This window comes from Capricornis sumatraensis, chromosome 23, assembly GCF_032405125.1.
Source record: "Capricornis sumatraensis isolate serow.1 chromosome 23, serow.2, whole genome shotgun sequence".
Taxonomy (NCBI): Eukaryota; Metazoa; Chordata; class Mammalia; order Artiodactyla; family Bovidae; genus Capricornis; species Capricornis sumatraensis.
The window spans coordinates 35,409,731-35,425,995 of NC_091091.1; the positions used below are offsets into that span (position 1 = coordinate 35,409,731).

The 16,265-nt window shown below is 38.2% G+C and overlaps 1 protein-coding gene across 1 annotated transcript in view; it reads left to right on the top strand.

The window, feature by feature from the left end:
- Positions 1-16,265, top strand: part of FHIP2A (FHF complex subunit HOOK interacting protein 2A) — a 35,787-nt gene that overhangs the window by 2,084 nt on the left and 17,438 nt on the right. The window contains exons 2-5 of the mRNA XM_068961564.1: positions 4,031-4,109; positions 11,155-11,324; positions 12,971-13,075; positions 13,514-13,636. Of these exons, the coding sequence (XP_068817665.1) occupies positions 4,031-4,109; positions 11,155-11,324; positions 12,971-13,075; positions 13,514-13,636 (477 nt within the window). The remainder of the gene's footprint in view (positions 1-4,030; positions 4,110-11,154; positions 11,325-12,970; positions 13,076-13,513; positions 13,637-16,265) is intronic.

The following is a 16,265-nucleotide window of genomic DNA, read 5'->3' on the forward strand; positions in this document are numbered from 1 at the left end:
TTTTTTCCAATGGCCTAATCTTACCATTCCTCAGTTCATTAGCTTTTCTCTATCCGCCTTTTAATTTGTTTGCCCAATTAGTATTTTCTGATATAGTATTGCAATTATGATTATCAGGGTTCTACAGAGAAGGGAGATAATCCTGTAGACAGATGCTGACATGACCTTTTTTCAGCTGTGTCATTGTATGAATCTCTATAATGTTTTCTCAACCATTTTGGTATTATTATTTCCTAGGTTTTTTTATTCAATTGGATCCACCTTCAAATGTGTTTTTTAGGGTCAACCAGATACACATTCATTTAAATAGGGTTTAGGTGTAGCGTTTTCCTTATTGTTTAATTAATGGTTTCTTCTCACTTCCTGTTAACTACTTAAAAGGATGAAATACAACTAAGATATTTTCAAAGATCAGTACTTGAAGATGTGTTATTAATCTGATAGGCTACATTTTAAGTTTAGGAGAGAAATTCACACCTTGAGCAAAAACAGAAACTGTAATGTAACTCTTGCCTCCTTTATCAGAAATGATAGTTTTCCTTCAGTATAGAAATGATTGGCTAGTTAAGAGTCAGGAAATTAGCTAGTTGCCACAAATGTGAAATCAGGCCTCTCATGTAGTTAGTTCTGAGGTGGATCATTTTAGCCCAGCTTCTCCAAAGGATAAATAAAACGCCTTCCATTAGTACAACTCCGTATTTGTTGAGGGCCTTGGTCTGTGTGAGGTAGTCTGCCAGGGACTAATATCTTGTAATTCCAGTCAGTTCCATCCTTGAAGGCAGATTTACTCCAGGAGGATAAAAGGGCAATGTCAGGAAAAAATGTTTTATCTGTCTTAACTAGTTAATTCAAGGTAAGTCATCTTTCAGAATTTGGATGCATTATTATTTTCTTGTAAAATTATAATTAAGATTTAATGATAATTGTTGAGACTAGCAATTCCTTAAAAATCTACTCTGCAGTAGGAATTAAAATGTCAAATGAAACGTAGGTAGTGTTTTCTTAAGTGTATTCTTTTCCAGCAAGTGCTCTTTAACTGTCATCCTTTAGTCATGCAGCATACGTTTTAGGAGCCCATCAAGAAGCACAGTGCGAGTTCACGGGGAGACTGCATTGGCAGGCAAAACAGTCGCACAGGTTGAAGTATAAGCCATGCCCAAGCTTGTGGCCTGGCCCCTAGAGCCAGACAGAGCAGGGTTCTAGGCTTGCCTCTGCCCCCTACTTCTTCACTGGACAGCTTACTTAGTCTTTGTATGTTTCAGTTCCTCATTTTTGCTGTTCAGTCAGTGTGTCCTGTCCTACTCTTTGGGATCCCATGGGCTGCAGCACAGGGGCTTCCCTCAGAGTAAAATGGAAGCAATTAGGCCTATCTGATAGAATTGTGAAAGTTAGAATGACAAGTACTTAATGCAGTGCCTGGCACATAGTAAGTGCTTAATAAATGTTAATCATTATTGTTATTATTTGGATAGTGCGTTCTGTAGGAGGAGAGGAGCAAGCACTTAGGACTGGAAGGCTCCCTGGAGGAAGTGAGACTTGAGCTGGACTTACAGAGGCAGAGGAGATAGGAGGGGGTGGGTGTCAGAAAATTGCCTGGAGGAAGAAGCAATTTAAAAGAGTTGGGCATGGAATGTTGATGATGCCTGTGAGGCTGCAGGCGTGGCTCTGAGAACACGACTTCTCATCTGAGTTATCAGCTGCTGCTGCTAAGTCCCTTCAGTCGTGTCTGACTCTTAGCGACCCCATGGACTGCAGCCTATCAGGCTCCTCCATCCATGGGATTTTCCAGGCAAGAGTGCTGGAGTGGGGTGCCAATGCCTTCTCTGGAGTTATCAGCTAGGTAGGTCCTTTTGTGTGGTAGGTATTTTGGGGAAAGACCTCCAGGTTTTTAATTACCAATAGTATTGCCTTCCGCAGGTCAGTGAATGACAAGAGTTTGTTTGGGAAAAGTCGAAGTTTATTGTGAGAATTTAAGACCACACGTAAGTGTAAACTTTGGCACTGTGCCTGGCACATAAAAGTGAAAGAAGGGCAGATGCTTTACCATCTGAGCCACCAGGGAAGCCCTGGCATATAACTACTCACTAAATGGCAGCAGCTGCCCTGTATCCACTCAATAAACATTACTCAGCGCTTACTACGCGCCATCATTGGCTTGGAAACCGGGGGTTCGGATGAACAAGATGATATAATCTTTGTAAACTCATTGAGTTCACAATCTAGTGGAGGAGATGGATAACTCAACAGTCACCAGCATGGGCTCAGGGCTGGGAGAGAGGGAGCCATCAGTCAGGGAGAGGATGCCACAAGCATGTGTGGAAAGGACTGTGCCCTTGGCAGGAAGTCTGGCCAGATTTCTCCGGGAAAGTGATATACTCTGGAAATTCCTTTGGAAAAATGAAACAAAGCATAATATTTATACTTAAGAAACTCAGTACAGTTTTTGAAACACCAAATTTCATTTGGGTTTGTCCCAATTTCTAATACAGAATTAATTGATTAATAATACTGCATAAAGCTAGTGTGTTAAAAGGTCTCTAACACAAGAGAAATTCTATATATTTTTAGGAAGATTCTAAAAATAAGTAGCTGATTAAAACTGACTTTTTAATCTAAAAGTTTCAGGAAGATTATTTTCCCAAATTAATTCTTTCTTTCTTATTTCTCTGATTTTTTTCTCAGTCTCCCACGAATTTTCTCTCTCCATGTTCCTGACGTATAGTAACCCCAAAGATTTTTCACTCCATTGTTAAGGGTCTTAAAGTCTTTAAAGTTTTTTCATAGCCTTCTATTTGGAAATGAGATGAATATTTACATTGTCTTAATGCAGTACTATTCAGAGTGGTGTGAATAGGCTCGTATGAAAAAGCTGGCAGAAAGATGTTGATGATTGCAGAAAAACTTTCAGGTCCATTTGTTTCCTGATTGCGTTTCATCTTCTGGATTGAAACACTTAGGGTATCATGACCAATGTTTATAATTTACTCAGTAGTTTGGAAATTGTTTTGAAAGGTTTTGAACTTTGAGGTCTTTATGGGAGAACCAATCAAAATGGAACAAGTAGAAGGTCAGAAGTAACATGACCTCTGAGATCATCTGTTTAGATGAATCTGTGAAAACGGAAGATTACACCGCCATAGTTGAGGTTCCCAAAATGGAAACCTATTTGCTATTAGGAAAACTGGGTCAGCTGTACTTTCTGATGAAAATTTATTGACAGTGCTAGGGCTGGGAGAGCTTTCTCTCTCTGTCACTCATTTTAAAGAAAAGAAAATATTGTAAAGATGCATTCAAATCTTTTTCTATCCGTTTAATACCCATTTAAAATACTTGTAAGTTTGCAGTGAGATGGTTGAAGGGATATAATTTTGGCCCTAAAACTTATGAAGTAAATTTCAAACTCAAAATGTGAGACATTTTTGACTTTGTGGAATTTAAATTGGTAGTGTCTTGTTCATGTGGTCATTTTGCTAAAAATATGCACTGCCTATTCTAGGCTTAAAAAGAAAAGATTTACTTCTGTATGTCACTGAAAATAGAGAACAGTTTTAATCTGATTACAGGGTTGACTTTGGTATATATTTTAGTAGTGGTGATGTGTAACTAGTTACATAGCAGCTTTTTACTGTTTTGCATTTCAAAGTCCTAGGTACAAAGATCCCTGGTTATCAATAATTTCATTTTCCTGATACTTTAGTAATAGAATATTATGTGTTTTCCTTTAACTCTGCTACTTTTGAAGTCATGTATAGTAACTACTTGCAGGGAAGGAGAAAAAAACCCAATACTATAATTATTAATAACACTGATAAATGTGTTTTTCCTCTTTCTTAATAAATTATTTTACTTTCTTGGATTTGACATTGTTTTTATTTCTCCTTGATATTTGACATACAGAATCAAATTAAAGCTCATTCTTTATTAATATGCTGCTTTTGCATCATTAGTAGAAAAATACAGTTACATTTAATATGAAGATTTTAATGCCATTTTCTTAATTGTTGTGGTCTTTTTGTTTGTGTTTGTGTAGCTTGCACCTTCTCTTCCTTTACAAGAAGATTTTGTTTACCACTGGAAAGCAATTACCCATTACTATATAGAAACTTCAGGTAAGAAATCATGCTGATATTAATTAAACAGAAAATTTATGAAATATTAAAATACATACAAACTACTCTTCAAAGTTATTTTGCATGAAACTTATAAGCAATTTATTTTAATTCCTCTCATTCAAAAATACAGCTGTTGAACACCTACTATGTGTAAGTGTTGTTCTGGGCACTGGGCAGTATGCCACTCAAATAGACAAAAATATCTGTCCTAACAGAGCTTGTATATTGATGGTTGTTGTTTAGTTGCTAAATTGTGTTTGACTCTTTGCAACTCCATGGACTATAGCCTGCCAGGCTCCACTGTCCATGGAATTTTCCAGCAAGGATACTGAAGTGGGTTGCCATTTCCTTCTCCTGGGGATCTTCCCAACCCGTGGATGGAACCCTGTGTCTCCTGCATTGACAGGCTGACTCTTTACCAGTGAGCCACTTGGGAAGCCCAGATATATTGATTGTATTAATCACTTTGTCATGTCCGACTCTTGCAACACCATGGACTGGAGCTTGCCAGACTCCTCTGTCCATGGGATTCTCCAGACAAGAATACTGGAGTGGGTTGCTATTCCCTTCTCCGAGATATACTGATTAGGAGGAAGCAAACAATAGACAAGTTCACATAGTGTGTCAGATGATAAGTGCTAAGGAGAAAATGAAGCAGGCTGAAAGGGATGGGAGTGTTTGGGGAGTGGGGACAGAGCCATCGGAGACAGACGGCTCTCTAAGATTAGAGAAATCCTCATTACCCCAGGTGACTTCTGAGCCGAATCTGCAGGAAGGAGGAAGCAAGCCTGGAGGTGTCTAGGGAAAAGATCCAGGAGAGCGCTTAGTGCACAAGCCCTGAGGCTGCAGGGCACAGCACTTGGAGGGTGCTCGGACCGCAGGAGGTGTGGCTGGAGCAACGCGAACAGAGAGAGAAATGGGAGGAGATAACCTCAACGGGGCAGGGGTGCAGGTTCACCCAAGGCCTTGTAAGCCATTGCGAGGGCTTTGGCTTTTACTCTCAGATGGGGAGCCTTTAAAGGGTTTTGAGCAGAGGTGTAACATTATTGGCTTTAAAGAGATCACTTTGGCTTCTGCAAGAAACTTAGATTGCAAGTGTGCAGAGGTGAAGTTGGTAGAACAGTTAGGGGACTGTTGCAATGGTCTGAGCAATGTCGGTGGCTCAGACCAGGGTGGATGTGTTGAGAATGATTGTACTCTGGGTATATTTTGAAGAAAGTTGTTGATGGATTGAATACTGGGTATGAAAGAATGAGAATCAAGGATAACTCTGAATGTTGGGGCTTAGGCAGTTGGAATAATAGAAGGAGCACTCATTGAGAATGGGATGAGGAGACTCCAGGAGGAGCAGGTTTGTGAGAGCGTTTTGGACTTTTTTGGTTTGAGACACCCATTATATGTGCAGCTGGATATTGTCAAGCAGACAGTAAGAAAGAGGGATCTGGGATTTAGGGTGGAGCCATAAACTAGACATGAAATTGAGAGTCATCAGCATGTAAGTGGGATTTAAAGCCATGAGCCTGGCTGAGATTACCCAGGGTAGCTACAGACAGATGGAAGAAAAAGAGTATTCAGGAACTGAGCCCTCATACTCAGTGTTCAGCGATTAGGAAAATGAGAATGATAGCAAGCAAAGGAGATTTTGCTTTTGCCAGTGATGCGCCAGACTGCCAAGAGAGAATGGTGTCCTTAAAGCTGGAAGCGGAGAGAAGGATCAAAGTGTCTAATGATGTCAAGTTGATGAAGGCTAGGAATGGATCATTGGATTCAGCCATGAGGAGCTCATCGGTGGTCTTGATAAGAGCCCTTTTAATAGCAAGAAAGAGAGAGGAGACCTGATTGGACGAAGCGTAAGAGACAATGAACAGAGAACATATTGGGATAGTGTGCAAAGACTGCTCTCTTGAGGAGTGTTAGTGGAAAGGAGAGCTGAGAGACAGATCAACAGCCACAGGGAGAAGTGGCCCTGGTGGCGGGTGGCGGGGGAGGGGGTGGGGTAGGGGCAGGAGGGTAATTTTTTTTTTTTAAGATGGAAGGTACTGCCATTTGTACTTTGGTGAGAATGAGCTAGTAGAGAAGGAAAGGTGGGCACAAGAGTCATAGGAGATAATTTCTGAGCCACATCCTTAAGTTGGCAAGTGGGTTATGGGCTCCCAGTGCATTAGTGAAGGCTTCATAGGCTTGTGGACAGCTCATCCATAAATTTAAGGCAGAAAGGAAAACATACGGGTGTCAATGCAGGAACAGAGTGGACATAGTGTGGACATCTTTGGAAGTTATCTTCTTCGTGCTTCAATCTTAGTGAATAGGCTGAAGAGCGAATATGGGAAATGTGAAATAAATTAGGTCAAAGTTTGGCAAAATTTTTCTGTAAAGGGTCAGATAGTAAATATCTTAGGCTTTGTAGGCCATACAGTCTCTGTTGCAACTATTCAATTCTGTTGTTACAGTGCAAAAGCAACCTTCCACAATACATTAAAAGCAGAGCATTCTTTGTTCCAGTACAACTTTATTAAAGCAGATGGCAAGGCTGGGTTTGTTCCATGAGCTGAAGTTTGGCAACCTCTGAAATAGGAAATAGAGTAGTAACCTTGCTCCATAGCCCTGTGGGTTCCCTTTAGGAATATAGAGGTAAACGCTAGTGGATGTGCAGATTGAACACGTATTTTTTTAACTGAAAGAATACATGAAGAAAAAAAAAAAAGTTGATTTGGCAAACTGGCGGAGTCATAGACAATTCTTTAAAAGTAAGAAATTCCTCATTGTTATGTAATAAGTGATAGTCAAACTATCTATATATATACCTTTAAATATAAAATGTAATTTTGACCTCAATTTGGATGTTTAGACGGCAGATCTATAGAAAAGTTTTTTGACAGGAGCAGTCTTTTCAAAAAATGACTATTCTTAACCCTTGTGAGTTTTTCACCCCTCCATAGTCTTAAGGAAATACTTTAAAGGAAGGCCTGTAAGTTCTTGCTTTAAATGATTTTTTTTTTTTTTTTGCAGTCTTGTAGCAAAAGCAAGTGTACATGTTACAACAAAGTATGGGACGAAAAAGTGGGCCAGGCACAGAGAGAGAAGGAAGCAGGGGGAAAGCTAGGAGGCAGTGTCTGACCCTGGGCTTGAGGGTGAGCAGTAAGTTTTGAGGTCGAGAAGGAGGGCAAAGGCATTTCAGTAAAAGGAATAGCTTATGCAAAGGCACTGGGGTCTAAATATGGTTTGGGGTGGTGAGAGTGATCGGCAGAAACTAGATCTTCTAGGGAGCTCGGATTTTAATCCTGTCAAGTTGAACTTATAGTTCATTTATTTCTCAAAAAAAAGGGCCTTTTTTTTTTTTTTAACTATTTTTCTCCATAAATGTGTGTAATCAAACCATGCTTAAATATTCATTCCTAACGCATGTACACCCGTGGTGGATTCATGTCAATGTATGGCAAAACCAATACAGTATTGTAAAGTAAAATAAAGTAAAAATAATTAAAAAAAAAAAAAGAAAAGAAATAAAGCAGAAAAAAAAAAAACTCAAAAGGTTGGTAAAAAACCTAATACAATAGATTTTTTTTAAGTCAAGCCTAACCTCGCATGGGGAAATTGACAAGATGGCACCATGCGCTTGCCCCATGCTCTCATGTCCTCACCCCACGTTCTGTAAACAATGAGCTTGCACTTTTGTAGCAGCTGAGATCGCTTATGGCACTGCACATGCGTGTCAGGAGGTACTCACTTGGCCACGGGCTACTTTTGTTCTGTAAGTATATATAAGCTTCACCTGGAAAAGCCCTGACGGGTTGTGTGGTTATGTTGTATTGTTATGTCTGCTGCTACAGCTGCTGCACCAGCCAGGAGAGAATAAACACATCTGCAGTTCCTAAAAAAAAAAAAAAAAAAAAATTCATTCCTTCCTGGAATGTTTATATAAAACAGGTGAAAAATACTTTTAAAAAGTAAATTTCAAATAAAATTACACACCGTTTCTTTTATTAGCCCTAGGCTACTCATTTTAGAAGAAAATGAAGTGAGACATCATAAGTTAACGTCATTGAATTCTTACTGTGTGCTAAGGCACTGGGCTTCACATTATTTCGGTGAAATCATACAGTAGCAGTTACTGGTGTTGATCAGCTCCATTTTACAGATGATGGTACTGAGGCTTAAGTAGTTTGCCCAGGTCACCCAGCTAAAAGCGACAGAGCCAAGACTTGAATCCAGGTTGTCCAAGTCTAGGACTCATGCTGTTAATAACTATCCCATTCTCAGTCATATTTGATATGTCCTCCTGGGAACACAAGTGACTTTTCGCTTTCCCTTGTTTGCTCCATAAGGTGTTAGTATTATGGTTTAGTCTGTGTGTGTATATATACACATACATGTGTCAGTGTACAGACAAAGCTTTATATCATCAGATACATAGCACACCAGGATTGTATTGCACAAACTATAGCAGGACTAAGTAAAGAACAATAGAGACATAAAAAAACCTGTCATTCCCTAATACACTTTATATTTAAACATTTTATAAGAATAATCCTTATATAATAAATTTAGGTTGGTAAAATCATGTGTTTTTACTATGTTAAAAGTATTCATGAATTTTTACTTAAAAAAAAAATCAGTATTTTGTAAGAATTTTCCTGAGAAGCAGCTTTTACTTTGGGAATAGATATCTGCTGGTGAGAGGAGATGTCAGAAATTCTCCGTAGAGGGCTTTCCTTTGGGCTCTTCATGTTTGCAAATCTGGAGATGAATTGGGGCCGTTCAAGTCTTGACTTCCCAGTGTTACAAAGCAATGTTCGTGCTAAGTCACTTCAGTCGTGTCTGACTCTTTGCAACTCTGTGGACTGTAGCCCACCAGGCTTCTCTGTCCATGGGATTCTCCAGGCAAGACTATTGGAGTGGGTTGCCATGCTATTCTCCAGGGGCTCTTCCTGACCCAGAGATCAAACCCTCATGTCTCTTAAGCCTCCTGCATTGGCAGGCAGGTTCTTTACCACTAGTCCCACCTGGGAACCCCACAAAGCAATGCAGTAGTGATCAGAACCAAGCCTGTCCTCTCTGCATATCCTACCTTATTCAGCTTAACATTCAAGGCCAACCTATTTTTATATAAGGAGACCTAAAGTTTAGAGATGGCAAGAATACACAGAACTGTACAAAAAGATCTTCACCACCCAGATGACCACAATGGTGTGATCACTCACCTAGAGCCAGACATTCTGGAATGCGAAGTCAAATGGGCCCTAGGAAGCATCACTACGAACAAAGCTAGTGGAGGTGATGGAATTCCAGTGGAGCTATTTCAAATCCTGAAAGATGCTGCTGTGAAAGTGCTGCACTCAATATGCCAGCATATTTGGAAAACTCAGCAGTGTCCACAGGACTGGAAAAGGTCAGTTTTCATTCCAATCCCAAAGAAAGGCAATGCTAAAGAATGCTCAAACTACTGCACAATTGCACTCATCTCACGTGCTAGGAAAGTAGTGCTCAAAATTCTCCAAGCCAGACTTCAGCAATATGTGAACCATGAACTCCCTGATGTTCAAGCTGGTTTTAGAAAAGGCAGAGGAACCAGAGATCAAATTGCCAACATCCTCTGGATCATCAAAAAGCAAGAGAGTTTCAGAAAACATTTATTTCTGCTTTATTGACTGTGTCAAAGGCTTTGACTTTGTGGGTCACAACAAACTGGAAAATTCTTAAAGAGATAGACATACCAGAGCACCTGACCTGCCTCTTGAGAAACCTGTATGCAGGTCAGGAAGCAACAGTTAGAAATGAACAAGGAACAATAGACTGGTTCCAAATAGGAAAAGGAGTACGTCAAGGCTGTATATTCTCACCCTGCTTATTTAACTTCTATGCAGAGTACATCACAAGAAATGCTAGGCTGGATGAAGCACAAGCTGGAATCAAGATAGGTGGGAGAAATATCAATAACCTCAGATATGCAGATGACACCACCCTTATGGCAGAAAGCGAAGAAGAACTAAAGAGCTTCTTGATGAAAGTGAAAGAAGAAAAGTGAAAAAGTTTGTTTAAAGCTCAACATTCAGAAAACTAAGATCATGGCATCCCGTCCCATCACTTCATGGCAAATAGATGAGGAAACAGTGGCAGACTTTATTTTTCTTGGCTCCAAAATCCCTGCAGATGGTGACTGCAGCCATGAAATTAAAAGACGCTTACTCCTTGGAAGAAAAGTTATGACTAAGCTAGACAGCATATTAAAAAGCAGAGACATTACTTTGCTAACACAGGTCCGTCTAGTCAAGGCTATAGTTTTTCCTGTAGTCATGTATGGATGTGAGAGTTGGACTATAAAGAAAGCTGAGCGCCGAAGAATTGATGCTTTTGAACTGTGGTGTTAGAGAAGACTTTTGAGAGTCCCTCGGACTGCAAAGAGATCCAACCAGTCCATCCTAAAGGAGATAAGTCCTGAGTGTTCATTGGAAGGACTGATGTTGAAGCTCAAAGTCCAATACTTTGGCCACCTGATGCAAAGAACTGACTGATTGGAAAAGACCCTGATGCTGGGAAAGATTGAAGGCGGGAGGAGAAGGGGACGACAGAGGATGAGATGGTTGGATGGCATCACTGACTCAATGGACATGAGTTTGAGTAAAGTCCAGGAGTTGGTGATGGAAGGGGAGGCCTGGTGTGCTGCAGCCCATGGGGTCGCAGAGTTGGACACAACTGAGTGACTGAAATGAACTGAAAGTTTAGATCTTCTGAACTGGCTAATTGAAATAACATTTTTAAAGTTATAAATGCATACAAAGTTCTGATGTTATTTGTATTTTTTTCTGATCATGTTTTCATTTCCATACCCCATAAATGGTTCCTTTTCTGAATTATTATGCATGAGTATTAGCTTTAGAATATCTTTCAGAATATAGATTGTGTTTGAATACGATATAAACCTCACCCGTGTGAACAATTCGATTTTTCTCTGAATAGAAACAGGGAAATACAGAGAGTATTTTAGGTGCAAATGTACAGTTTAAAAATGTTTGAATATTTGATGGATGTCTTTATTGTTTAGATGATAAAGCCCCGGTGACAGATACAAATATTCCATCTCATCTGGAACAGATGTTAGTTATCTTAGTACAAGAAGAAAATGAACGGGAATTTGGAGAGACGGGGCCATGTATGGAATATTTACTTCATCACAAGATCTTGGAAACATTATATACCTTAGGGAAAGCTGATGTAAGTTCCTAATCCACATGATGTTCTTAGGCAAGTACATGTGATATATGTTTTCATGTCTTAGAGATAAAGAAGCTGCCAAGCACTAAATTTAACTGTAGAGGTATGTATTAAGCATGGAAGGATTCAAGTCAGTACATGAAAAAAAAAAAGAAAGTTGTATGGCCTGCATGAGTATGACTTTCCATAGAGACAGCAGAGCTCCCAAATCCTCTAGACAACTGGTACTTAGGCTGCTTAGAATTACAGTGTAAACATTTATAAAAATCTACTCAAGTGCAAATGCTCAGAATCAAAGGAAATGAGAAGGATCCTATTGAATATTGGGTTACAAAAATTATTTTTCATAATCCTGAAAGAAAATGTCATTGATCATTCTGACATTAACACTTCTGATGAGTAGAACCAGTTCAAGTAAGTCTCTTTGATGAATCTTCCTCCTCTTTAGAAACAAAGAGGTGATCAGCAAGGGGCCTCCCCCAGCTCTAAAAAGTGGTGCTTCTGTTCTGTGAATTTCTGTAATATATGTGAAAATGAAACTAAAGAAACCTCAAACAGATGTTTAAACACCAAATAGAATTATGAAGTCGTATTGAAGACGATTTCCTTTTAATTAAGTCTGTAATTCTCTAATTCATTTTTAGGTTAGATTCGTTCAGTTTACAGTTTCTAGCTAAATGTCTACTCCCTAGTATCTTCCAATTTGTTCCCTTCTTCCCTCCTTTTTCCTGTCCTTTGTAGAGAGAGAGATTATGCAACATTATATTGAACAAATATTAATCAATTTATGAGCAAATGTTAGTAATTATACTACTGGAAAATTTATTTTGATATTGGTGATTATAAATATTGTGTTTATCTGAATAACTTAAGGTATTTACTATCTTCACATACTATTGTGCTTAAGATTATAGCTTATGCTATTTCCATATAATGTGTCTATGGTGATGTTTTGGAAATATTTTGTGACTATTTTAAATCTGAGTCAACATAAGCAGGTTAATTTTAGAACGCATAACCTTGCTAACTCATACTCTTAATCGTCAGGTTTATCTGCCTTTCAGCAAATATTTAAAACAATTGGCATGTTATCAAAACTTATTTATTAAATATTCATTGCCTGTAATAATCATAATGTAAATAATTTTGCAACTAATTTAAAATAGCATTGTTAGATTAAATCACAGCCATTTATACATAGGATTCCTTTATTTACATATATGTGTTAGACTTTATTTACTCCTCCATATATATGATGAAAGGTTATTGATTACCTGTCATAAATGTAAGTGATAAGATGCTGCCTTTGCCTGGGCCAGGGAGTTTCCTTTTACCCTAGCATTTAGAATATTAACAGCTTGGCATCACCTGAACCAAACTCCAGTCTCCATGGCACATTATCACATTGCTGTTTGCGATTACATCAGTCTATGGTCTCACACACTCTTATAAATTTTATTTATAGAATACCAGTCAGTAATAATTTGATTGAGAATTTTATTTAGACAAAATCATTAACTGTCTAATTGCATTGATTTTTGAAGGTGGAATATATTCACATACATTGCCTCTGATTTTTTTCAAGCTTTTGAGTAATAAGTTTGCATTGTCTCTTTTTTTTTCTTGTTTGTTTTTGTTTTTCCCAGTGTCCTCCAGGAATGAAACAACAAGTCCTGGTGTTCTATACCAAACTTTTGGGGAAAATCCGGCAGCCACTACTTCCACACATTAATGTGCACAGGCCAGTGCAGGTAGTTTGTTCCCTTTACATAAAACTGTTTGGTTTGCTGCTTTTTGCATAGATTTTTCTAAAAGTAAAAATAACATGCAAAGTAGCAAATGTTGATACTTGAGCTTTCTTGATGCGTGACATTGTATTAAATGCACTTCATGTCTCTATATTTCTCTCTTAAAATTTTATACATTAATTTTACCATTTACTTACTTCCCTGACATGTCAAGAAGTTTATTAAATACCTCACTAATTTTTTAGAATAACATATTTGAAAAACTTAATACTAGCACCTATTTGATATAGGTGATTGCAAATAATGTTCTTTCTGAAAAATGCAATGTATTTGCATTATTTGAAAATTTTAAATATCCTGATGGTGAATGAATGGCTGTTTAGATGTTTATTTTGAAAAATAGCCTAAGTTTAAAATTTTGTTTTAAATTTTTTTTAACAGAAGTTAATTCGACTGTGTGGTGAAGTCCTTGCAACACCAACAGAAAATGAAGAAATTCAGTTTCTCTGCATCGTGTGTGCAAAGCTGAAACAAGATCCCTATTTGGTTAATTTTTTTCTGGAGGTATAGTTTACTTCTTGTCAACCTTCAAAGTATGTGTGTATTAAAATTATCATGAGAATTGAATTCTCTAAATAATATTAGAAAGACTTAACATTTTGTGAGTAACAGATAGCCTGTTTTACTTCCCCAGAATTATTTTCATTTAAGAGCACTGTTTTATTTTAACCTGAAATCTCCTGAGAAAAACTACTCTCAAAGAATGTGACTGAACCACATGTAGGGAGCAGAACAGGGGCTGGACAAATACAAAGCTACAGCTTAGGAGCATAGCTTGGAGGGCAAATGTGGAAGAGGGACGCCATGGGAATTTTTAAGCTATCATATTTTCAGCCAGGCTTGCTCAAGCGTGGTGTGTGGGTAACCTGACCTAGGGTAAGAATGGTGTGAGCAGATGTGGACAAGATGTGAAACATCACGAGTCACCTCCCCACCCTGGTGTAGCATTGGGATTGCTCTGCTAATTGGTACTATCTTTTCCTAGCCATAGTCACCAAATTGTGATTTACTTAAATCAGTTAATATTTGGATTTTTATTACCAGTTTTAAATTAGAAAATAACTCTTCTGTTTTTCCTGCTTTCATTTACTTTTTTCTAGCAGTAGTCATTTAGAAATATATTAAGGAAAATGTTGGTGTTTTTTAGTTTTTAAAAAAGGTTTTTTTAATCTTTTTTTTTTAATTGAGGTGTGTTATACACAGTACAACTCAGTCTCTCTGGTTCTGTGAGCTTGACAGACACATACAGTTTCATAACCACCACTGCAGTCAAGGTACACAGCAGCCCCATCACCTTACCCCATGTCCCTTCCTGGTCATCCTGTGTCTACCTCTGCCCTCAGCAATCATTGATCTGTTTTCAGTCCAAGTTTTCTCTTTTTCAGAAAGTCATAAAAATATAGTCAGCCTTTTGAATCTGGTTTTTCTTTATTTCCCTTCCATGCATTTGAGAGTCTTCTGTGAGTTTGGTCACAAACAGATACTACTTTATACTACTGAGTAGTATTCTGTTGTATGGATGTATCACAATTGTTTATCCATTCACCAGTCGAGGGATTTATAGACCAGTTTGAGATAATTACGAATGAGGCCATCATAAACATTCACAGATTTTTGTGTGGACTTAGATTTTCATTTCACTTTGGGAAGTACCTAAGAGTAGGATTTCTGGGTCTTGTAGTAGTAAGTGTGTATTTGCAAAACTCTTTCCAAGTGGGTTTATCATTTTGCAGCCCAGGGGCAATGTATGAGAGCTGTTGTTCCATGTCCTTGTCAGAGTGGGTGTTGTCAAGTTTTTTGTTGTTGTTGTTTTGTTTTTAAAACTTTTAGCCATTGTAATGGATGGGTTCATTTTTTATTTCATTTTATTGAATAAGTAATTCAGGATATTATTCTGAACTGTTACTGCAGATAGGTAAGCACCTACCTTAACCAAGCTGCAAAATTGCATGGATTTAAATTTCTAAGTTAGTGTTAAGGACTATGAATATCTGTTTTTCATGACATGTATTTTGAAAATTTGCTTCAAAATGACTGTAATAGCCTTGTGATATAAACATACCAAATATCTTCATTTGGCTAACTGTGAGATTTTTCTTCTCAAAGTTCATTTTTACTTAAGTTTTCTTAGGTAACCAAATTACTTTAGATGCATAGATTTTTTTTCCAAGCTTAAGCTTTAAGGAAATTTTCTCAGAATCTCCAATACTTGTTTCAGAAGTACACAGCCATAGATCAGAAACTGAAAATTTGCAGGCATATGTATGGCTGCCTGTCTTCAGAGAAACATTTACATGTAGACCTCAGTATAAAAACCACCCTTCTGAATTAGTGTCTTGCCTGCTGTGATCCTGCATTTTTATAACACCTACTTCTTTCTCCAAAGCCTGAGGTGGTAGGTGACCCCATTTTCTAAACTGACTGGACTATTCCTATGCTTTTAATATTAATTTTAATGCTTTTAATGGCAGTTATTACAGTCTCCCTGGCATTAGAGTCATTTATGTGCATTTTATTTTCTCTTCCTGGTCAGGAAGCTCCTTGCGGACAAGGATTCTATTTTATTAATCTTTGAGTCCCGATAGCTTCTCTGGTATCTAGCACAATGCACAATAACTGTTTAATTAACACATTGAATGAATGAATCTTTTGAGACATGCAGCTTTATTACTAGTATGATAGTAATAGAGCTTCCCTTGTGGCTCAGCTGGTAAAGAATCCACCTGCATTGCTGGAGACCTGGGTTCACTCCCTGGATTGGGAAGATCTGGAGAAGAGAAAGGCTACACACTCCAGTATTCTGGCCTAGAGAATTCCATGGACTGTGTAGTCATGGGGTTGCAGAGTCAGGCACAACTGAGTGGCTTTCACTTTAACTAGTAATGGAAGTACTTTGCATTTCTCAAGTATATATCCCTTGAAATCTGATCTCTCGCTTCATTCACATCAGCCGGTAGATGGCGTTTGCTGTGAGTTAAATGCAGATGGTAGATAAGTTAGAAACACTCTTTGCTGTTAAGGAGTTTGGTAGTCTGGTGATGAGCGAAGACTAACGTTCAAATACTGCAATCTAAGGTAGAGTAGGGCGAGTATCAAAGATACAGAGCAAATGCCCCTAAAACTTCACAGGATG